The sequence below is a fragment of the Armigeres subalbatus genome, chromosome 3 (assembly GCF_024139115.2).
Source record: "Armigeres subalbatus isolate Guangzhou_Male chromosome 3, GZ_Asu_2, whole genome shotgun sequence".
Classification (NCBI taxonomy): Eukaryota; Metazoa; Arthropoda; class Insecta; order Diptera; family Culicidae; genus Armigeres; species Armigeres subalbatus.
In genome coordinates, this window is record NC_085141.1 from 214,376,781 (window position 1) to 214,402,786 (window position 26,006).

The window sequence follows — 26,006 nt, forward strand, 5'->3', positions numbered from 1 at the left end:
TTGTCACATGGATGCTAAATGCATGATTTGTGGTGGAACCTCTCACGCCAAGGACGCATGTCCTGTGAGAGAAGATTCCAATAAATTTAAGTGCGCAAACTGTGGGGCAATCATAAATCCAATTTCTGGGAATGCCCTTCACGCAAAGTTTTGAATTCCCGTGCAAAATTGATGACAGGAAATTCCAATCGGATCCCAGATTCGACGGGTAGAAATTTTCAAACGCTCAAATTTCGAAACCGGTTACCGGTCGAGCAATTCATACCCACCACAATTCACAAACAAATTTTGCCGCTCGTCAACGGGTAGCAAGCACTTCAGTAAATTCCAATTTTTCCAATGTACCTACGTATGCAAACATCGCTGCTGGTAGACAAAATTTCTCTTCTCAAAATGAGGTTTATACCCATGTCCCAACGGAAAATAATGGTCATGTTGCCGATTCAGGTAGCATGACTGCTTCCGATTTTGATTTTTAACTGAACAATTGCATCACATGATTGATGCAATGTTCAAAGCAAATACCATTCCTGAAGCTGTTCAGGTTGGTATAAAGTACACACAAAAAATTGTTATCGGACTCCGTTTCAATGGATCCAAATAATTGTGTGAAAGTTCTAAATTGGAATGCCCGCTCTCTAAAGGGTAAGGAAGATGAATTATTCAACTTCCTAAAAGTTCATAATGTGCATATTGCCATTATAACTGAAACGTATTTAAAACCAGGACTCTCCATTAAAAGAGATCCAAACTATTTTATCTACAGAAATGATCGTCTTGACAGCGCCTGTGGTGGGGTCGCCATTGTCATTAATAGACGTATCAAACATAAATTATTTTCTTCGTTTGAAACCAAAGTTTTTTGAAACCTTGGGAGTTTCTGTTGAAACAAATTTTGGACAATTTTCCTTCATTGCAGCCTACTTGCCTTTTCAATGCAATGGGCAGCAAAAGAATTTGTTGAAAGCTGATCTTCAAATTCTGACTCGCAACAAATCAAAATTCTTCGTAATTGGTGACTTCAATGCCAAACACCGTTCATGGAATAATGCTCAAAGCAATTCCAATGGTAAAATTTTATTTGAAGATTGTTCTGCGGGATATTATACTATTCAATATCCCAATGGACCAACTTGTTTTTCTTCCAGTCGAAATCCTTCTACAATTGATTTAGTTTTAACGGATTCAAGTCAGCTGTGTGGCCAATTGGTAACTCATGCTGACTTTGACTCTGATCACCTTCCTGTGACATTTGAAATCTCACAAGAAGCCATTTATAATCCAATCAGCTCTACTTTCAATTATCATAGGGCTGATTGGGATTTATATAAAACGTATATCGATAGGAATTTTGATGTTGATATTCCTCTCGATACCAAAAGTGATATTGATAATGCTCTCGTATCTTTGACAAATTTAATTGTCGAAGCCAGAGGCATTGCAATTCCGAAATGTGAAATTAAATTCAACTCCATTATTATTGACGACGATCTTCAGCTACTGATCCGTCTTAAAAATGTGAGAAGAAGGCAATACTAAAGAACTCGCGATCCCGCGTTGAAAGTTATTTGGCGAGATTTGCAAAATGAAATTAAAAACGTTTCGCTATTCTGAGAAATACCAACTTTGAGAATAATGTCTCGAAATTGGATCCCAGTTCGAAACCCTTTTGGAAATTAACAAAAATTCTTAAAAACCTCAAAAGCCAATTCCAGCGCTTAAAGAGGGAAATAAAATTTTATTAACAAATGGCGAAAAGGCTCAAAAACTTGCTCAGCAGTTCGAGAGTGCCCATAATTTTAGTCTAGGTCTCACTAGTCCAATTGAGGATCAGGTTACACGGAGCTTCGAAGACATTCTCAATCAAGAGAATGTTTTGACCCTTCATTGGGAACCAATTTGGATGAAGTGAGATCTACTACTAGAAAATTTAAAAATATGAAAGCCCTGGGTGATGATGGTATTTTCTACATACTTATCAAAAAACTTCCTGAGAGCTCTTTATCCTTTTTGGTTAATTTATTTAACAAATGTTTTCAATTGGCATACTTTCCAGATAAATGGAAAAACGCCAAAGTTGTTCCAATTTTGAAGCCGGACAAAAATCCAGCTGAGGCTTCTAGTATCGCCCAATCAGTTTGCTTTCTTCAATAAGCAAACTGTTTGAAAAGATTATTTTAAATAGAATGATGGTTCATATTAACGACAATTCAATTTTGCTGATGAGCAATTTGGTTTTCGCCATGGGCATTCAACCACTCATCAGTTATTAAGAGTTACGAACTTAATTCGGCTCAACAAATCTGAAGGATATTCGACTGGAGTTGCTCTTCTTGATATAGAGAAAGCATTTGACAGTGTTTGGCATGAAGGTTTGATTGTAAAATTGATGAATTTTAATTTTCCTCTGTACATCATTAAACTGATCCAAAATTATTTATCAGATCGCTCGTTGCAGGTAAACTATCAGAATACTAAATCTGATAGATTACCTGTAAGGGCTGGTGTCCCCCAAGGCAGCATACTGGGGCCCATATTGTATAACATATTTACTTCTGACTTACCTGATTTACCACCAGGGTGTCAAAAATCTTTGTTTGCAGATGACACGGGCCTTTCAGCCAAAGGGCGAAGCCTTCGTGTCATTTGTAGTAGATTGCAAAAAGTTTGGATATTTTCTCCACTTACTTGCAAAATGGAAAATTTCGAATGCTTCCAAAACTCAGCTTATAATTTTCCCACATAAGCCGAGAGCTTCTTATTTGAAACCTTCTAGCAGACATATTGTCACTATGAATGGGGTTCCAATTAATTGGTCTAGCGAAGCTAAATATTTAGGACTTCTGCTAGATCAAAAATTAACTTTTAAAAATCACATTGAAGGCCTTCAAGCCAAATGTAACAAATATGTTAAGTGCCTATATCCACTTATAAACAGAAAATCAAAACTTTGTCTTAAGAACAAACTTTTGATTTACAAACAAATTTTTAGACCTGCCATGTTGTATGCTGTGCCAATATGGGCTAGTTGCTGCAATACCAGAAAGAAGGCACTCCAGAGGATTCAAAATAAAATTTTGAAAATGATTCTGAAGTTGCCTCCGTGGTATAGTACCAATGAACTTCATAGAATTTCTAATATTGAGACATTGCAACAAATGTCCAACAAAATAATTTCCAATTTTAGATAAAATCGTTGCAATCTTCTATTGCAACGATTAACTCCTGTACCTTTAGTATAAAATAGGTTAAGTTTAGTTTAAGTTGAAAACATTGTAATTCCTACATGGTTCAATTCAACCAGAGGAAAAATTCTAACTGCCAGAGGCAATTGAAATGTATTAATAATAACTAAAAGCGTAACATAGCAAATAAGGATGATAGTGTTAAGAAAACACGGAACACCTAGTCTAAGAGATGAATGCATGTATTAGAAAATTAGCAAATAAAATTAGTTAAAAAAAAAAAAAAAAAAAAAGACGAACCTGACCCCACGTTTCAAAAAAGAAATTCCTCACAAACTCGTGACAAGTGCCTGAGGTGTTCTCTGCTATGGACTACATCATGATTTTCCCCGTCCCCAGATTGATTTCATTCTGATGTGATAAGCGTTAGTGTGACCTTACCATTATTGAGTTCATTGAAGATGAATGTTGGCTCAAACGCAAGAATCTGTTAGTGTATATGTGCCAGAACAACTCAATACCAAATTTTCAAAACAACTTATCTGCTTTTGTAAACAAAGATTCAAACGTCGATTCGCCGAATCTGATAGCACTCTCATGCAAACCAACTCCAGTAGGGGAAGGCTCCTGCTACGTCGCAACTTTGAAAAAAAAAATCTTTTTGGTGAATTATAACGATTTATATGTTTCAGGGAAGCCCTCCTCTAAAGCTGGGGTAGCTTTTTACGCGGAAGGATAGTGTCAATTTCTCGTTGTTCTTCAATTTACATTTTTTTAAAACCTCATTATTCTTTGATGTTTTCTGGAATTTTTCGTGTGGTCAACTCGATGAGTTGATAAATCCTCAAGCCAGAAACAGCTTAATACGCGTAAAAAGCGACCCCAGTGCACGATTTGAAAAATAAATACAGCACATTTTTGTAAACTGGAAAATTATTCGAAAATTGGTACTATTTACTACTCGTTTAGCAAAATTACCATACATTGTGAAATTACGCAAACAGCTGCCATAAAAATATCTTCAAAATGTAATTCATACAAACCATGTTATTTTTCCTGTTTTTCGTACCATTTTATTTTACCATCTCACGATTATGCAGATATGAATTTCTGTTTTCAGATGTTTGAAAGAGCTGTAAATGTATTAGCAAGGGTATTGCGAGTAAGCACGCTGCGCGATACTTTCTCAAAATCTTATTTATTGATGCCAAAATACCCACTTTTTTGCAGTTGAACTGCTCTTGTGGAGTATTTCAGTACTCATTTTAAATATGTTCTTTACTGCCGCTGTAAGTATAACTATTCCATATTTGCTTCATTTCCTATCTATAACTGTCCCTATGCTTTTATGGGCAGTTTGCATCTTTCCTAACAGGTTGTACGCAGATATATGACTACGCCAGCAGATGGGACAAATATTGATTCCACTACTGTGATTCCTCGAGCAGTAGAAGCTGGAAAGTAGGAAGATACTTATTCGTAATGTTGAACGGGCTTGCGAAACAGTATTCATTACCATTATTTCGCCAAAAAGATATTTCGCCCATACGGGCAGCTGCCAAATCTACTTAGGTAATTGATGCTCTGATTATGGTCTGTGTACTGAACTCTATTAATTAGTTTAATATTTTAATATAATTAAATAATTAATTAAATGAATAAAAAAAAGCTGTTCGAGGATACATGGATTTTTTCACAATCAAGGCTACTACTCTCACATCTCTGATTATAATCCACATGATCGTTTTATTCAAATGCATTCCATTATACACAATTTTGTATTTTGAAGGCCATTATCGTTAAAAAGCAGAAATGCGGGACGTTTCGCGGAACACTTGTCAGCGCGGCAAAAGTAATAAAAATATAGAACCGAAATTCAACGTAATGTACTCAGCTAAATATTTGAACACTTATTCAAAAATTACAAAAAACTTTTGAAAGACGTAAAAACGTAATTTTTTTAAAATTAAATGACATTTTAAACTATATTTTCTTCGTCTAACTTCTTGCAGTTCTCTCGTTGCTACAGACTGAAATATTTTATTGAGTGGTAGTGCAACCACGCCTTTCTTATGCGGTTAAAATGGGAATGTAATTAAATGTGAAAAAAAGGAAAAATGGGAAATTAGGAAACTCTAATATCTGAAATTTGGGTTTGCTCATAGGTCATTTACAGCTGTTCCAGAGATTCAAGAATCTTCCGAAATAAATCGAACAAGTCAATTCCTTCTAATTCTGAACACATTATTGGACAGTTATCCTTTATCCGGACCGTTGGAAAAAATAAACTTAAATTAATTCTCCAAGACGTGATACTGCCTTTCTCGTATTTAGTCCAGAATTAAACCTTCTTGGTTCGACCACAATTTTCTTAATCACTTTTGAACGCAATGGTCTATCGTTCTCAAATTCAATCCAGTATTTTGCGTTCCATAATGGCCGCGTGATTTCTATTGAATTTGACATTCAAGAGGTAGAAAGCTTTGGAACTCATCTAATATGCTTTGACATGAAATATTTTTTAAGTGTAAATAAATAAACTTCAACCATCTCACGAAACCGTGGCAAGAAAATGTTTTATCTGTAGATTTTAATCAAGATATTGAATCAATTTTTTTATTTATACGATCATTTTTCTTTAGACAGTTGGAATAAATAGAGTCGTATTTTGGATCATTTTTGAAGTCACGCAGATGCCTCCAAACAACAAGTTTAAAAACATATATTTTAAGTACCGTCGTTCAAAACATGTTGCTTTGACTTCATTTAATTCTCTTAAATATGTGGAAAAAGAAATATAGGAGTTGATTATTTTTCTCTACGAAGCGTATTTTTTTCGGAAATATAAATATGCGACAGGACAAATATTTCATCAGGCTAGGCACAAATACCATTCGAACTTTTATAAATAATTTCAATCCTGGAACAATTCGGCTTCTATAAAAAGTTTGTTGTACGAAAAAAAATTTAATGTTCCACCCTTTTAGTATGCATCGCAGAAATGAACATATTTTGGACAGGTAACTGTAGCGCATTTTGGACCACCCTTCACTACAAAGGAAATATTATTGCGAACGAGAAAGCTAATTTTGTTCAAATCGAGGAATATAAGGGTTTTAAATTGACATCTAGTTTTATCGCAATTGATTTGTTTGTTTAAAAAACTCACATGTTCAAAACCCATACTCGGCGATTTAGCCGGATTTTCTTGGAGGTTTAAGAACTATTTGAGAGGATTTCATGAATAATGTATTGGGTCGCACCGATTTGATAAATCCACTTTAAATATTTAAAATTTTCCAATTTTCAAATTGGGGCACTGTCGTAGCGAAAAAGTGTGTACGTTCCAGACGTGGCAGTTTGATTGTGTTGATTCATTTCAGCTTTCCATTCCTTGAAGATCGAACATTGAAATAACATTCGCAGAACTTCTGGTGAACTTGGAAACGAAATTTTCTTCACGAGATGGAATCCAAATAAATCAATTATCAAGCAAAATCTGCCGCTCGGAAATTAACAGATGGCGCTAAACTAAACTTCTCCCATCGCAATATAGGACCTATAAAGTGTCGCCCTTGTTTTAATGCGGTGAGTGCAAAATTGAGTACCATGATTGTGTCATTGATCGGTTTTCAATTATCTTATAGCCAACTCTGTTGTTGCTTTAAATGACAACAATTGCTTATTGTGCGACAAGCGTTTTGCCCGCACAAGTCGGGAAAATTCCTAAAACAAAAAATCTATTTCGACAGGACTTTTGTCGTATATGATTCTCAAACAATCAATTCAAATAACCATGCGACGCAAATAGCTTGGCATTGGGTATTATAAAAATATTTATGTTTTTTGCTGTAAATTGCGATTGGGTAAATTCAGTGGGAGCACATAAACACTATTTTTATTAGGAAATGGAATTTATTAATTTCAATAAAAATCTATAATACCGAAACCAAATTATCTCGAAGCGGCAATGGTTCAAAAAGTTGAATTTGGGACAAGACTTCATCCGAACCATGTGTCGTCCAATATAAATGCACATCTTTATCGAGTGGGATATCAGAAGGCAATCTTTGTGTTTGAGGTGCATATTATCATTATCAGGACATTGACCACATCGTGTGGGCGTGCGAGAAGCAGATTAGCCCCAGATCTGCGCTTACTAAATATCTCCGGGTCCGAGAAATGTTGCCAAGGCCTATTTTCCAAGTGTTGGCGGGTCTTGATCTCGAATACATGTCGCTTGTCCACCAATTTTTGAAATTGCTGATGTTAGACTGTAATCGTTGTCCACCCATCCCTTTTGATGTCGTAATCATAAATATAATAAATATAATAGCCCTGTTTGTCTGTCCGGTGACTAGCTAACCAGACGCAGCACGCGGAGAAATTCTCACAAAAAATAAAATATTTAACACTTCAATTCTTTTTTACAATCAGATGCAGAAATCAAAACCAGGGACAACCTTAGACAACCAGATACAGCATTTGATGAAAAAATCACAGACAACAGACGTTGAAAATTTTATTTTATATTTAAAAAAATACACTCGCCACGGGCGCTGCTGCGTCCACAAATAAACTAGTCTCTCAAGAATGTCTTTCTCTTGTTGTTGTCTCCCAAAAAAATGTTTGTCCCTTTATAGATGTGAAATATCACCAATGATGTCAACTATGTGAACATCAACATTGAAATTAATTAGAAACCCTAACATTCCTTCCTTGTCTACTGTATAATTGTATTCCCTAACCTCGACCTGCAGACCTCGGGTTTGCAGAAATCGCTCTCAATAGATAAGGAATAACAATATAAACAGAGGTTTGGAATCATTACACACCGTGGAAAAAAGTTAATCAAAGTTGTATACAAGTGTGAAAAAAAAACAAAACCGGAAAGACAGCCCCCACCGATGATGATAAAACGCATTGTTCTCCGTCTTCTTGTGTTGGGAATCAGTTTTTTTCGCATAACAGTGTAAAACAGAACCTCTGCCTCCGCATTTGGAGCTTTTAAAAAACAAATTTATCATGGGGTATAGCCCCCGAATCAGTTCGTTATCATGACAGTTTGCGATATGCTACATATCGGAAATGAGATGATTAGTGAAAGATTTTTTTATTCTCTTTTGGATACAATCCCGAAACATTAGTGTATAAGAATCATAAAAAATATATTGAAAAACATGATTCCGGCTCCATAAAGCTTCACGGCAAATAAGCCCAAAAATTAATGATAGTTAAGAAAAAAACGAATTATCATATTAGGACAAAAGCAAACCAGGTCAGTGTTGTGCCGAATCATTCTCAACGATTGCATTTTTCAATTAGCATTAGCATTAGCATTAGCATTGAGCAATTCGCACAAATTCGTAGGTGGTACAAGCCAAGACTATTGTATGAGAGTAGCATCACTTTCATCCGTTACCACAGATATTGATTTGGGACTAATCACTATCTCTTAGATGGAAGCAATGCACTCTCCAATAGTCGAGATCTGTTCTGGCCACGTCCTTGCGAATGCTGAGGAAGGGGAAGGATGGTTAGTTGGACACCTACTTAAGAAAGATGCAGAGAACTCTACGACCTCTCATAGGTGCCACGGGAGGTTTTGGGATTGTGTGGGAGGTTATAACAGCAGGAATCGTTTTGGTAGAACGTGAAACACAGAAAGAACTAAGATAGAAATACAAAGTAGGAAAGGGATGAGCCTGAAATTGAACCCTGCTTATAAGGCAGAAGCGGTAGCCACTAGACCACCGAGCTCGTCTCTCAACGATTACATTTTTCAATTGAGATTTTTTTAGATGAGAACAGTAGGCGCCGACGATAACTTCTCAAATTATTAAATCAAACGATAATAAACTAAACACAGAATTGTCAGTCAAATATGAACAATATTAATATTAAACTAATTCACACTAAATTCACAATAAAGCCCAGTTGAATCTTTTGTCTGAAATCATTATTTGATGGCGTAACAAAAAAATTGTTAAAAATGTATCGGTAAATACATCAAGTTACGGTTTTCAAACGATTCTTATTCGTTGGCGATTTGAGTTCAAATGATAATTTAAAAGTATGATCGCTAGTGAGTTCTGCTCATCCTCGAGGATGATTTTTGTTTTAAATTTGTTTTTCTCATCCCTGGATCAAGCTTCCCGATCAAAAAGATATAAACCTAATCAAAATTGACGATTTCACAGCATCAAAACAAGTTATCAATCAAGATCTCAAGCTTTGTTTGGGTAGGTAACATTCCATTGCAAGAACATATAATAGGGGGAGATCTTCCAGCGCCGGACACCTCCCAATACCGCACACATCTCTAAACGACGCTTGCACAAGTCCCTACAACATCTTATGTAAAACAAAATGGAGCTTTTAAAAAATCCTTTTCCTGCATAGAATATCGGATCCTCATGTTGTATACTTTGAACAACATTTGAAATTGAACAAAATTGTTCAGAACTTGGATGTTTCGTCTTATTTCAAAAGGTTTGCATAAACAATATTAAAATCAATTGAATGCATTCTGTTCTGATAATGTGGAAAAGCTCAATATAAGCCATATTTCAAATATTGAAAAAGGTCTGAACCATGACAATTTTCACCTAAATTTATCATCAAAATACATTAAATCTCGCGTGATTTTTGAAAACGTCGTAAGTCCAAATGAGAGACTCTCTTTCATTACGCTCTCTTTTGCTAATATCAACGCTAGTTTAAAATTTGTTGCAATATTTTCACCTCAGCACACTAGACAAAGCTATTTTCTTCCGATCGGTACTGGAAAATCCAATGTAAATGTTAGTTTGGCTTTGTAATAACCGAAAGAGAAAGTAAACAAAGAGAGCCTCTCTTTTGGACTTACGACGTTTTCAAAAATCACGCGAGAAATACATTATGTGTTTATGGTATACAAGTAAACATTATAGATATAGAGTTTTTCGTTAAATGGCTTATGTATCCGGCACTGGGGGATCTCCCTCTAAAGGCGATTGTTGTAAGGCGATTGCAAATATGAAATAAAAAACCTTGTGTTTTTATAGTGATCAAATTTGAGAAAAAAAATAAACGATCTGAAATAAAATATAGAAATGCCCCTCACATTTTTTGATGAACGCTTGGAATTCATTAATTTTCCATGAATTTCAATTTAGATAATCCATAATAATAACCTTATATTTTTGTTGGTCGTAGCTCTCTGTTTGAACTGAAATTAAGCTTTTTGATGAATTGAAAATCACTTTGACAATTGTGTTCATTCCACAAACTAGTTTAGAAAGTTTCCTGATCGAAAAAAATATAGAGATATATAACGAAAATATACTAAGGATACGTCAGTTTTTCAGTGGTGCCTCCGCGGTAATCCGATTTTATCACGCTTTTGACCCGATTTAGAGCTTTGAAAATTGAACAAAAAAAAATTCCCTTCTGTTTTTGTAAATATTACTACAAACAACAAACATTTTTTTTTTGTAAAATATCTTCAACCAACAGTTGTTTATTAATTATTATTTCTGAGTTACGATAAGAAATAACGACTTATCGTCCATAATTTTCACTACCAAAAAGAAAAATATACGATTTTGTCACATTTCCAGTTTCATCACTCCAAAATTCACCAGGGGGTGATAAAAACGAGATATTACTGTTCAGACACCATTCGATTTTTGCAACATTCGGTTTTGGCAACATTTAATTTTGGCAACACAAATTTTTATATTTCTCTTATTTTTTTATTTTTTATATTTCTCATTGTAAATCTCATAGTCCTTGTAAAAACAGGTTAGTGCCCTAAAGCGATAGGAAAAAAGAATCGTTATAAAATCGCGTGAACAACTTTTTTTTACAAGGAAAACGCACAAATTTTAAAATTCTTTTTAAAAAAATGGTTGGACCCCGAAACCGTTCAGTGTTTCATCATAATTCGCGGCAAAAATTGTCACAGTGGGTCTAGTGGCACAATAAGTGAAGAAATGTGAAATATCATGAGAAAACCATAACCATTTGATTTTGGCAACATAAATGTCCCGAACGTGTTGTTAAAATCGAAAGGGGTCTGCATTACCAAGATGCTTAAGGAACGATTATACTTTTGGAATTACTTAAGCGCTCCATTATTCACTCGTTTGTTCAATCTGTTAAAACAGACGCCTGTGAGACAGTTCAGCACCGTTCTTTAAGTCCAACATTTGGGGACCGATTTGCGATTTGGGCGTAACTTATTTTGTAAACAAACATTGAAAGGTGAATTCCTGCTAAAGCAAGCATTTCATGAGAAAACCACGGTATGGATCCGACAGATTAAGCTTTCCTCTACCAGATAAGGGAATTAGTTTGGGATAAAAACGCTTGCATTCTCCGGAATCCATGGAACAATGTTTGTTTACAAAATAAGTTACGCCCAAATCGCAAATCAGTCCCGATTTGTCACAAGAACACAATATAAATAGACTTTCTGAAACAGATACATAAAATGAAGGGAATGCGTGAAATACAAGCTTTTATCTTTCTCTACATCAAGATGTACAGAAAGTGTTTGAAAGTCGAGCGTGGTTGACATTTGCATTGGAAATAATGTGCTTGCTAAAAATGGGCCAAATTGGTCGTTTCATCATGAAGTTATGACGACAACGCTTGGAACATGAAAAAAAGAAACTTGTTATCCCGTCATGTCAAATTTAAAGCAACATCATTTTATTTTGTTATTCTATATTTCTATTACAAAATTTGTTACAAACTTGCTGCAGGATGTTCTTAAAATATCTAAATTGATATAAAAAATTACACAAGTTGTAACATTTTCTTTTTTATTTTATAAACAAAAATAACATATTTTGTAATAATAGAAATGAGAAATAACAGAATCAGTTACAAAATATATTGTTACTGTGCAGTTTGAAAGTTTTACAGGTCGTGATAGGTTTCCAGATTGTGACCAACAATAAGAAATTTTTGTTTTTGTTTGAACAAGATTATGTTTCATGAGCATAAAACTAAGCCCATTACAAATTATTGAAACTTTTCAAATTATATCAGCGTTGTGATATCAATGGCTGGGAGACCAAAAAAAATTCTCCGAAATTTGTCGTTTTCATCACACGGATTTATATTTTCAGAGCATAACAAATATTTTTTTCCACTCAGGCCGATACAAATATTTAAAAACTATTTTGTCCCCCCCCCCTCGGATTTTTTGCCAAAAAAATATATTTTGAGGGGCAACAAAATGAGATTCGAATAATTTTGAGGATTTTCAAAACATTCTTTGACAAATCCGAGGAGTTTTTTTTAAATTTTCTCATTTTGATATTTTATTTTTTATTATCGACCCCCCCCCCCCTTGACCTATCAGAGACCAGTAGGACAAAATGTTAATTAAATATTTGTAACGGCCTCACTTAAACATTTCCACCGATCTTGGCTGTGCAAATCTCGGTTAAAGTTCGTTTGCTGAAATATCGGCTGACTGAAGGTATGAGTACAGCGGCTCTTTTGAGTGCCGCAGTAAACAAATTACTTTTTCGGCTGAGATATCAGCAGAAAGTCATGAACCGAGCACTCGGATGTGCAAATCTGGCATAAAAAATCAAAAAATGCCCAACTGAACTGAGTATACATATCCGGACAACAACTTTAACTCACTCTTTGGGTGAAAAGAATGAGTTTCACAGATGGTGAAACTTATTTGAAATATCTGAGCAGCAAAATAAATAAAATGTAAAAATGTATATAGTGGCAGTTAATGTTCGAGATGAAAACTTAAAAATATCCCATTAAAAGCATATAAATATCAAAATATTTCCAATAATGAAAATATATAAAAAGTTTTTTTTTAATGGTACGAATTAATTTTACTAACGAATAACAAAATTTGTTATGTTTGTAGAATATGTTACTGAACTTTAAAAGTTACTCTAAATATTGTTCACTGTTATTATCATTATAAAATTATATTTTTCACAAATCCCCACCAAACGTTTTCAAAATTCTCCTTCCGTCACATTATCAGCAATGCCGACGGCATCTAAAACAGAGCGCACAGTTACACATCGACTTGTGCACACTTCCGAGCACTGCAGAATCCAGAAAAAAAGAACACAGCAAACAGCAAACTTCACTCACCTGCCACTTTTGGTGATGACCATTTCCGTGCCCAGCTTGTGGAACTTTTCCCACAGTTCCTTGCCCTCCAGGGTAACCTTGGGGTCGTCGACGACACCATCGTCCTCCGGCTGTAGGGCGCGCAGTGGCCGCATCGCCGGATGGTGCTGGTGGGCGGCTACGGCGGCCAGCACAACGTCTTCGGCCGTCGTGTAAGCGGCCCCCAGCGGATGGTGCGCGTGCGGATGGTGAGGAGGTAACTTTGGCAGCAGTGCGCCCGGATAGAGATGCGGCGGCGGTGCTCCGGGAGCACCCGATAGGGCCGCCAGCGCTGCGGCCGGAAAGTACGGCGAGTTGGCAGTGGCGGCGGCACTGGCGGCAGCTGCTACCGCACTAGCGCTGGCACTGGGCGAGTTCTGTCCTTGGGGCGGAGAGCCCGCAGTCAACAGCGAGGACACGCTGAAGTCAGTGGGTCTCGGTAGCTGCAGGAATGGATGATAGGCCATTCCCTTCGCCGGCCTACTGAATTCGTCAGATTGAAGTAATTCTTGACCGTCGTATCTCATTACAACATCACCGAGAGGTCGCACCGCGTCTGTTGTCGTCGTACTGTGGCCTCCTCACTTCCGTTTAGCGTCGGCAGTTTTCTATTTGTTCACCGATAATTCTAATTCACTTTCTCAATTCACTATTTATAGTGCACTGTTTCAATTTTCCGTTTTCGTTTTTCAATTGCGCAATTTGTAACCACTCTGTAGTAACTATTTTCCCCTTTTCTCAATGTAACTGCACTGTACGTTCACGGCGATCAATTTCTATCAATAATTTATGCATGATAATTCGTATCTCTTCCGTCACTCACACTGCGTGGGGTCGTTTTTCCTCTGGAACTGGACCAGAAAGCATTAGCGTCGGCCACTGGTAGTATTTTAATCAGGACCAATTAATAATTAATCACTGTTCGCGTTTTAGCTAAACACCGTCGTGTCATGTAAAAGCCCCCGCGGTAGGACCGGATCGATTCAACGCGTACTCACGTAACACTCAAGCACCGGGGTCACTGCTAGACGGCTTTTCATCGGCTTCTGTTGGTTTATCCTGTTTTCCGCGAAATTTCGAAGCGCCACTTTTTGGAACCGCCGCGGATGATGGTTTATGATGGTTGGGAACACGCGCGAGTCGGGCAGCACCGTAGGGCTAATGGGAGCTATGCCACCGGAACCTGACCGCTGAAGCTACCGCAGAAACGCGCGCGCGGCGAAAGTCGTAAAAAGTGCGTGCCGTGCCGTGAATTACCGTGACACTCTCGCACACCCACATTCAAAACGGCACACAGCACAGTGATTTCATGCACGACAATGGGGCAGCGGGGGGCTGATGCTAGTGGTGATGGCTGGTGGGTACGCTCACGGCGCGGGGGAGGCTGCGAGAATCACACGAGAGCGAGAGAAAAAAACGAAACAAAAACTACAACAACAACAACGATGCTAACTTCACGCCGGCCGTGTATGAACTGGTTACCGCTGCTGCGACAAACTAAGCGCTTGGTGTCTGGTTTTTGGTGTCTGTAATCACACCTTTCGTGTTGAGCTGGTGTCGGCCGCACCCCTCTAGCCTCTCGCTCGCACTCGCACTTACACACTCTCGGACGCGGGGCTCGGAACGGTCAGGCCACTCCCTCTATTTTGTGTGATAATCGTCGCGGATTGGTGTGTCGCAGCCAATCGGTACACTAACATCGGGGGGATTAGAAGCAAAAAGTCTTGTGCGAATTTGTCGTCGCCAAGAAGAGGACAAAAACCGGTCTCGAAGATCTGCTGTGCTATGAAGACAACCTTTCTGGTGTCGTTGGATTAGTGTGTGGTGTGAACAGTGGGTTGTAGGTCGGAAAGGGGGTGATTCGGATTATCAAAGCTTGGTGTTTTTTTTTTCTTTCAGCCTCTCTGCTCTCGAGTACTTTTGCTAGCGCTTCTTCTTCGATTCGCTTCGAGGCATTGCCTTGTATGTGTGCATTCAAGCAGTTATTTATTTTCTTTTGACGCCGTTGTTTATTATTCTTTCGATCTCTCCCCCTCTTGTACAAGTTGTGCAACTGCAGGTGTGTGCGTGTTTTGGGACACTCTTTTCTAGGCGCTGATGCTCTTATTTATTCTCCCGTGTGGTGTTGCGTTCGCGGTTGACACACTCACACCGTTTCTAGTGAAATGTAATTTGATATAATCTCGCCGCACCAACACCGACGCAGGCTTCCGTTTACGCTATGATAGTTGCAAAAAATAAACCGAGCGACGAGAAATATGCTTACAATTTATGCGCAATAGAGACACTTTTGTTTGGCGCTTCGTCTTTGTCAGTCTCACAGTCTTTGCAGTGCACATGTGTCGGTGCTTGGTTTAGTATCTGTGCCCGATTTGTCCCTGTGACAACATTTCCACTTGCGGTTCCTCTATGCCTCGCATATAAAGTTATTAGAGGATTTTTTACACTCTCACCACGACGACGAGTGGGGCACATTCGCACTAGCGGCTCATCTTCTCTGCAATCCCCCTTCCTTTCGCCGGAAAACCATCACAGAGAGTAGGTGCTGGCTGACTGGCTGTGGTGCGATACAGTGGTGGAATCGACACTTACATTTCACCACCTCCACAACGTTGATTTTCTGCCCACTGCCACCCACAATCGACCGTCGGCGCTTCTGGGTGGGAGTTGTGGACTTTGGCAGCAGCAGCAGCAGAAGCACTAGTAGCATTACCCACACCCGCAGATTGGCGTAAAATTTACCAAATTCATTATTACACTCGAAGCTGTGATTTTTCTCTCCGTGCGTGCGTAAGGATATCGCTTCGTTACTTTGTCTTCTTCACCACCATCGGGACGATTTTCCCTTCCTATTCGCTCTTTCTGCGGGCTATCATGCTTCCCAAAACAGCCGACAAGCAAACAGCAGGGAAAAAAATGTATGTGAGTTTTTCGCTTCAGTTGAGCTGAATTTGTCCGAAAACAATTTCGGGCTTTATTGATTTTTTGTCTATATCTTCACCACTGCTTCTTCTATTACAACACTCCACTTTCTGCTAAACGAACGGGAATTTCTTCTTCCAGGAAAATTTATTGTTCGACGATATCGACTAAGTTCTTCTTACAGCACATTTCCTTCCAGACTGATGGCAGCATCATTGTTCCCCGGTTGGAAGAGAAGAATTTCTTCTTTCAACTATTGATTGGATTTCTTTCACTGTTCGGTATTGTATTGAGCCGGATCCACCGTCAGCACTCCTAACTTGAGGGGTGGGAAATGGAGATGGTTGGAATGACAGGCTACACAATGCCAACGGATGGCAAAACAAACACTTTCGACGGATCAATTTCAAGGTGTTCAAATGCAGATATCTTGAAGTGGCAGATGTAAAACTCTGTTTAATAAAGAAATTAGAATTTTGATCATTATGCTTTATAATAGTAGCCTCCGTGGTATGCAGGATTTCTTTAAAGCTTTATTAAAGTAATTCTTAAGCAAATGTATAGCTCATCAGCTGTAGATTTTAATCTTCAATAGAGCTTGTGAAAATGGTAACATAGATAAAGAAAATCATATAACATAATGATTGGTGAAATTGAGGTGTGAAAGCAAAAAAGATAAGGGCCTTGGTAAAATGCAAGAAAGGCATCAACACTGATTTATATCTAGACCAACATTTGAAAAAGGCATAACAGCCAAATTTTATTCCTTCTGATTCTTCGTCTACATATTTAGTTATATATGTAGAAGAAGAATCAGAAGGAATAAATTTTGGCTGTTACACCCTTCTCAAATGTTGGTCTAGATATATGGAATAATTTGGTTTTTCTTTTTCTTCTGTGTTAACGCTTTTTAAATTTCGATCTTGAAAACGAGTTTCAGTCGCAGCAAAGCTGATACTTTTTTTATTATTTTAACAGCTAGAATTATGAACCACGTATTTTTTTTCCTTTTTACAAGGAATAAAATATTCATTGGATAATTTAAAAAAAAAATAGAATAAATATCAGGGAGGAAGAAATTAGTAAATATGAAATATTGGAAGGGAATCTCCGAAACCAGGATATGATATGGAGGATATGATATCAAATAGAAACTAGTTGTAATCAGCAAAAATTGTAAAAAAAAACTCTAACACGGGCTTCGTGGGCATGTGGTTAGTGTCGACAGCCATGCAATCGCATTATGTTGCGGTGTACCGGTTCGAATCTCAACTCCGCCACTCCCTTCAAAAAGTGAGATGCTTATTGGAAGCATTAAACGTGAAGTGTATTGTTCATTGAATTTCTAAAGATAATAATTGGATACAACACTGAATCTTGAAAATGAAAAGGTAAAACGAACCATGAAATATAAACTTGAAATTTTTACAAGAAATCTGCTTAAATAAAGAAAAGAGCTTAAATAATTTTCTCAATAAATCTGCGCATGCTCAAGGGTTTTTAAGAATCGTTTAGAAAATACTTGGTTAATACTCTTGAATGTATCTTTGTATGTGCAAGAATTCTTCGAAATACGGACATAAATTAATATATCGTGAAGCTTTGCACTACAATAAAAGATAAAGAATTATAAAAAAGTCTCGAAATAACATAACAGATTCCCAGGAATGGCAATATTAACGGTGAAAAACAGAGAATTTATTTTTAAGCGCTAAAACTTTTAAAACCATCTCGAAAACAAAACTTAACTATGACGAACGATTTCAAATTTAGGATTTTACAACATTTAATATGTTTAATATGTATGAAAATTCAGTATTTCTAATTTATACAATTGTTTTGTTTAGTTATCGATCAACTTGGTGTAAGTTCTGAACCCCTTGATCGATTTCAACCAAATTAAGAACACGCGTTTTCTATCCTAAGAGAACGATTATAGAGGGGGTCAGAGAGATATTTGGAATGAAAGATGTCTTTGGGGTTGATTGTTGTTTAGAAAACTGACAATTCAGTGTAACTTTTGAAGCCCTTGACTGATTTCCCCCAATATTGAGACTTTTAGCAGACGATTACAGAGGGGGTGAGATGGTCATCGAGAAAAGTGGAAGGTGTGTGGGTGATGAAGAGTACGAGCTCATGCATAAGTATGTCAAGTATAATAGCGTTAGGCATAATGTTACGTCCCCATTCTTTACTTCATGTGAGCTTCTTTCATAGTTCTCCATTCGTCCAATTGTCAAAACTCTCCTTCACAATAACATTTTCCCGGATATAATATTTAATTTCATTTTATATTTCATTTCATTTCATATGACATTTCCCCGAAAATTTCATTTTCTTCAAAATGACATTTCCTTGAAAATGACAATTTCCCGAATATGACATTTCCTCTAAAATGTCATTTTCCCGAAAATAGCATCTGTCAAAAATAAAATTTCAGAGAAAACAACTTTTCTCCGGAAATATAATTTTCTCGAAAACAATAAGAACTTATTCGGTTCGCCTTCTTTTAAGCAAATAATGAAGTATCATTAACAAACCACAGTTACCCCGTGTGTGGTTTTCTCATTTTCGAATTGTAGCAAAAAGTGCGAATCAAACTGGTAATCCGGGCAAGGCCCGGCACATACAGCTAGTAGATTTATGAAAACCAATGTATATTTTTTCAAATATTTTCGGCGAATGTGTGTATCGGCGACAGAATGCCGGGGTTCTGCCAAATCGCATAAAGCGCCTTAAAAAACATACCAATTTCTCTGCCCAACCTTTTGTATCGGATATCCCTTAACCCTATTGCGGATTTATTTATTTATCATCAGACTAAGGCCGGAGTGGCCTGTGCTGCACATAAAAGACTTCTCCATTCAGCTCGGTTCATGGCTGCACTTCGCCAACCACGCAGTCTGCGGAGGGTCCGCAAGTCGTCCTCCACCTGATCGATCCACCTTACCCGCTGTGCACCTCGCCTTCTTGTTCCCGTCGGATCGTTGTCGAGAACCATTTTTACCGGATTACTGTCCGACATTCTGGCTACGTGCCCGGCCCACCGCAGTCTTCCGATTTTCGCGGTGTGAACGATGGATGGTTCTCCCAACAGCTGATGCAACTCGTGGTTCATTCGCCGCCTCCACGTACCGTCCGCCATCTGCAACCCACCATAGATGGTACGCAACACTTTCCTTTCGAAAACTCCCAGTGCGCGTTGGTCCTCCACGAGCATCGTCCAGGTCTCGTGTCCGTAGAGAACTACCGGTCTTATAAGCGTTTTGTAGATAGTCAGTTTGGTACGGCGGCGAACTCTATTCGATCGAAGCGTCTTGCGGAGTCCAAAGTACGTACGATTTCCAGCCACTATGCGTCTCCGAATTTCTCTGCTGGTATCGTTATCGGCGGTCACCAGTGAGCCCAAGTACACGAATTCTTCAACCACCTCGATTTCGTCACCACCGATAGAAACTCGTGCTGGGTGGCTCACATTGACCTCTCTTGAGCCTCTTCCTATCATGTACTTCGTCTTCGACGTGTTGATGACTAGTCCAATCCGTTTAGCTTCGCTTTTCAGTCTGATGTAGGCTTCCTCCATCCTCTCAAAGTTACGTGCCATGATATCAATGTCGTCGGCGAAACCAAATAACTGGACGGACTTCGTGAAAATCGTACCACTCGTGTGAATCCCTGCCCTTCGTATTACTCCCTCCAAAGCGATGTTGAATAGCAGACACGAAAGACCATCACCTTGCCGTAACCCTCTACGGGTTTCGAAGGGACTCGAGAATGCCCTGAAACTCGAACTACACACATCACCCGATCCATCGTCGCCTTGATCAACCGTATCAGTTTATCCGGAAATCCGTTTTCGTGCATTAGCTGCCATAGCTGGTCCCGATCGATTGTATCATATGCGGCTTTGAAGTCGATAAATAGATGATGTGTGGGCACGTTGTATTCGCGGCATTTCTGCAATACCTGACGTATGGCGAACACCTGGTCTGTGGTAGAGCGTTCACCCATAAATCCCGCCTGGTACTGCCCCACGAACTCTCTTGCAATTGGTGTTAGTCGACGGCATAAAATTTGGGAGAGTACCTTGTAGGCGGCGTTCTATTGCGGCTATTGCGGATACTCTACAACAAATATGCGTATGAATCGTTATGAAATTATTATTTTTACGAAGAAAATATCACAAGTCAGTTGTAAATCCGTTTGATGCAATTTGGCAGTACCCAGACCAAATTAGAATTCAAGTGCTCCCATGGTAGCTAGACTATATTTGAAATCTGAGTAGCTTAAAATTGTGAGGGAAAGCTGACATTTGATCCAGTATAGACCGTATCGCCTATTCTCAGCGCAGTTAGCACTGACAAGATCTCCAACACAGAAACCATCCTATAAAATTAGTACGGCCGTATAACCAAAAAATATCTTGATTGGTCTAATGAACAATTGTAAAGAATACTTGGAAACAAACTGGGTGGCCGTAAAAGAACACGGTAAACCACAGTGCATTAAGGTAGGATCTGTCAAAAATATAGCCACGTAGCTTCTGGATAACTCTTGAGAGGCGTTGAGCCCATTATTAGTGAAATTCAAATTTGAATTCGAAGGTCATTTTTTGTGTATTATGATTCATCTTAAATTACGCATATGTATTCGCTCTAAGAAAAAGACAATTTACGTCATTATTGATTCATTATTTTGAGTGTATCCACAATATTGAGAAACCCCTAGACAAAACTGATTGTCCGATCGTATCGATATCATTCTCATGTAAAAACATTATGCACTTGAAGCACACCTTTAGACTTGTGCCTTAAAGCCACATAAAACCAGTTGTTCTACAAACTTGCTTCAAGACAGTCATAAAACCACTATAAGACGAAAAAGGCCCACAATAGAGAAGATGTTCAAGACCATTTCCTAAGGTTCGCTTAAAACTTGTTAGTTTTATCAAAGTGAGCATATGATGGCATGTTAGATCAGCATAAAACTCTGTTAGGATTACTAAGGATTTTGACAGAAATTGTTTTTGTCCACCAGATTTTATCTGATGTTGATACTTGTTGGTGTTGAACTTCGTATTACTAAATTGACCAGTATCTCATAATAATGACAATTGTTATACATCATATACGTTGAAAAATTAAAACGATAAAAATGGCTACCATCAAGAAGTTTGGAGCAATCGATAATTCGCCATGATTTCCATAGTTTTATTGAAAACCACCATAAGATCCTGTTGAAACCACTGTCTCTCTATCGAAACTTGTTAGATTTACACAGGAGCTTGATAAATTTAATTAGATTTATTGTAATCTTAACGAAGCTTATTTGGACTTGAATATATCTACCTAGTGTTGGTCAAAACCAAAAAGTTTTATTGAAAAAGCGTCATAAATTTGGTGCTCACTTGGAAAGAGTTGACCGGTAAATATTTACTAAGTAGAGAATCTATACAAAACATTATTATGCTGAATCAAATAAAATTGAATAGAGTTACTGCTCCTTAAGTTCATAACATGCGCTCATGTCAATAATAGTCGAAAAGAAAGAATCGTAGCACAAATGCTTTGTTTCTTATTTTTGTGATTGCTTTCAGAAATGAGCACACGTGATAACAATAAAATATTATACAGCCAAGCCAAAATCCTACGTTTTACGGAATTGGTAAATATAGGGACATGTTATTAATAATAGAACAAATGCGTATTCACTGAAGAAGCGTTTCATATCACCAGTTTGTTTACGGTGTTGAACATAATCTAGAATTAAAAAAACACCTTAATAAAGATTTAAAAAAACAAGTTTGTTTAGCTTTTATTTAGTAAAAAACGAACATCTAACTGTCAAGTTTAAACGAAGAGTTGAACGAATCGATAGTAGCCCAATCTGATGGTTTAAGAGTTAAACCAATTCCTACTAAAAAAATTCAATTTGCCAGTATTTTTTAAACAGCCCTCCTCAAAATATACTACATGATGTCTTCCAGCAGCGCCATCAGATAGAAATTTGAGAAATATGCGTATATATTGTAATCAGTAGAATTATCAAAAATCAAGAAAACGTATTTTGGAGAAAATCTATTCAGATCAATCAGATGAAAAGTGAGAGAAAATGAAATCCGCCAAACAGAGGTCAAACTAAAGTCACTAGATATAAAGTCTGGCGGAGTGAAAACGATTAGATTTTCTTACCAGAAAAAAAATTTGTTAGATTTTAGCAACCTTTGAGAAAGTTCAAGCTGCCGCACGAATATTATTTTACAAAGCAAATACACTTTTTTCACATTATATTCGCGAAAAATCAAATAAAATGTTGCTCAACTGTAGGAACTTTTTTCAATAAGCGTCATTGTATCTGACCTAGGAATCTGAGACGGCTTATACTCTTTCTATTTAGCATATTTTGTGTTTTCTTTCTGATGGGCACTTTAGTTGACGAAAATAATTTGAATGAAGAGCACAATCGCTATTCCAAAAACCAAGGTCAAAATCAATTACGCCCATTTGAAAAAAAAACTACCTAGAACTAGTAAATCCCAGACCAAATTCCTTTATCCTTTTCTTTGGACTCCACCATTTTATATTTTTGGAATAATTTTCCAATATATTTATTAACACTATCTCAATACTCTTCATTGATTCTAGCCCATTTGAAGCATCATGTTTAATTGGATCCCACAAATGACAGTTCAATTGGTGACCTGTCAGTGTCAGACTTTATATCTAGTGACTTTAGGTCAAACGAGATACGCAATGCAACCGATTTGATCTGATTGAAACAAATTACTTGTCAATTGGTTGTTTGTATAGGGTAACCGTACCCTTAGTGGAGGTAGCACCAATAGTGGAGGTAGTGGGGTTTTAATGAGATTTATCATATTTATACACATTACGATGGTTTTAGTTGACGCGTCGTGCCTTAAATATCCTGTTAAATGCAACTTATCTTAAGATTTCGCATGAAAAACTATTGAAAACAATGATTTTCCTTAACAAAATTGACTCCCTTGCACCTATAGTGGTGCAACTGTACCAATAGTGGCGAGTCTCATAAGAAACCAATGGATAGCACCACTATGGGAACCAAAATTATTTTTTACCGCCACTAAAGGAACAGTGTACCCATAGTGGTGCAAGCAATATTTGGTAATTGTTGATGTTAAATGACATCTATCTCAATTTTGTTAGCAAATTTATTAGTTTATCTATTGACTAAGATATTAAAGCTGTAAATTTTCCATCATTATCAATTTCCAAAAAATATTTTCTTATGTGGATCTACTAATACCTCCACTATTGGTACCGTTACCCTATTGAATAAATTAACATTATTTTTGCCTCAATTATCCAATAGTTTACTATTTTGCCACTTATACGTGTCCAACTTGACAGTATGTTTGTTTTGATATATTCTTCAACAAGAGCACTGTCTCTCAATTAAAACCACACAGATTTATGGAAGTTTTATGGTGGCTTTTTCAAGACTGTGTTTTTTGACGTAAACTACGTCTAAGGAGAAGACTCGGATACAGGGTGTAAAACGAAAATTTCCAAAATCAAGACCGTCACGAAATTAAGATAGATTTCAAACGTTAATAGCGTTTTTATCTTTCGATGGATTTTCGAGATTTTCTTATCAATCGGTTCGAAAACTCTCCAGCAAATTGGAACTATTGATTATCAACGGTAAACTATTGAAAAATTCAATTTTTCTATACCCAGTAAAAACTTCAGAACCAATCGATCCCGTACATAGCGCGTTTTAATCATAGGTAATTGCCTACTTTTTGGCTATTGTCTATTATTGAATTATGCATGATGTATGAATAGGAGTGCTTTCTTCATCATTGACCCTCGATAAAACTCAAGAAAAAATAGAAACATGGAAATGTGACGACATTACTCGCGAAGTCGAAGCAAAATTCTTCACACAAACAATGACAGTTCTTTATGGGTTTTTACAGTAGAGAGAGGAGGAGATGGCGGCCATGCTTCACTCAAACTCTGACAGATAGCAATGGGATTCCCCATAGGAGGGAAGAGCAGAATTTGCTTCGGCTTCGCGAATATATGGTAAAATACCCAACAGTGGTAAATACCCCCTGTTAGTGGTATTTAACTTCGACTTTGAATGCTCCGGTTTTTTATACGTATAACGTAGTTTACGTCGTGCGGTCGTATCTTCTACACAACCCTTCTATTTTAACTAAGAGTACCATAAAACTGTCTTAAAACTACATGATTTCAGTTGGAAGAAAGTACTCTTGTTGGATAATATCTCAAAATAAACAGCTTATGATGGACCTGGAGCATCTCTTAAAACCATTATAGGAGAATGTAGCATTGAAGTAACTTGAAGTAGACGAAAACTATGATAAAACTCTATAGATTCTACGATGCCTTTATAAAACTGTAATAAAACTTGAATAAATCCGTAGAATTCAAAATGTTACTTGGGTTGGCAATGTTTCAAGTAATTATCAGGAGTACGTGAAAAATATACTCTATTTTTTTTTGTTCAGTTTAATTTATATGTCGAAAATAAAACTTAAAAATGGATTTTTTCAAAAAGGTATATTTTGATATGGGTCATCCTTAGCCGTGCGGTAAGATGCACGGATACAAAGCAAGACCATGCTGATGGTGGCTGGGTTCGATTTCCGGTGCCTGTCTAGGCAACTTTCGGATTGGAAAATGTCTCGACTTCCCTGGGCATAAAATTATCATCGTGTTATCTTTCCAGTCGACACAAAATCGTATATAATTCAACATAAGATGCTAAAGTGGAGGCGATATACGTACATACTGTATGAGGAAGTACCTATATGGCCTCCACTTTAGCATCTGACGTGACATCATATACGATCTTGTGTTGACTGGGTTGGCTTAGAAACCTCGCAGTTAATAACGGGGAAATGTTAAATGAACACTAAGCTGCGAGGCAGTTCTGTCATTTAACATTTCTCTGTTTGGGGATGTAATGCCAATAAGAAGAAGAAGAAAAAAAGAAGAAGAAGAAGATATTTTGATATTTACCTAGATCTTTTTTACTTGGTTGAAATTCATTAATTTTTCGGTTACAATCACAATTCTTACAACTTACTGGTTTTTAGTTTTTTTTGAGGTATTGGTTTGTTGTTTCTTTGCAGCGACAGGTCACAATCGACCAAAACCAACCCTCTTAAGAACAAACCTGTGTTTATATTTTCTCAACTGTTGTAGTTGTAGTTTTGCGTTAATTATCAAGATGGTCAGACAAGTTTTTGTTTTTCCTATTGAAAATATATTTTGCTAATGCTGTTAGTTGACCCAGCAGTCGTTGTACATATCGACACGGCATAGAGTAAGCAAGAATGTAAAATGCCTTACGAAATTCCCATACATACCATAATTTCAGCTCATCACATTTTCTGAATTTCAATCATGATTTTTTCAATCTGCGAAAAACTATAAGTCTGTTTTGATTAGAACATTCTAAGTTATTAGTAGTGCTGCGTATTCTGTTTAAAATGAAATAAAAAATACAGCAGCGAGAAAGAGATAGCAGAGAACAATTACCTATTATTGAGTAAACTAGTTTCTCCGTTTAGCACATCGTATGTGTATGCAAAGATACTGAGTTAGATTTTTTCATATCTCTCTGAATTCAATATATGGACGTCGTCAACCTAATTATATTCCATTTCGGTAATATGGAATAGTAAATCTGAATCAATTAACCAGAATCCATTTCGAATTTATTGTTCGTGAATTGTGC

General features: G+C 37.2%; 1 protein-coding gene across 5 annotated transcripts in view; it reads right to left on the reverse strand.

The window, feature by feature from the left end:
• The window catches only part of LOC134219428 (optomotor-blind protein), a 428,474-nt gene that overhangs the window by 390,220 nt on the left and 12,248 nt on the right, over nt 1-26,006 (reverse strand). For 3 of the 5 annotated variants that reach the window (XR_009981559.1, XM_062698161.1, XM_062698159.1), the window contains exon 1: nt 13,311-16,426. Coding sequence is in view for 4 of the 5 variants with exons in the window: in XM_062698161.1 (XP_062554145.1) it covers nt 13,311-13,855 (545 nt within the window). In the remaining variant the exon portion in view is untranslated. The other 2 variants (XM_062698157.1, XM_062698160.1) reach the window with 2 other exon arrangements.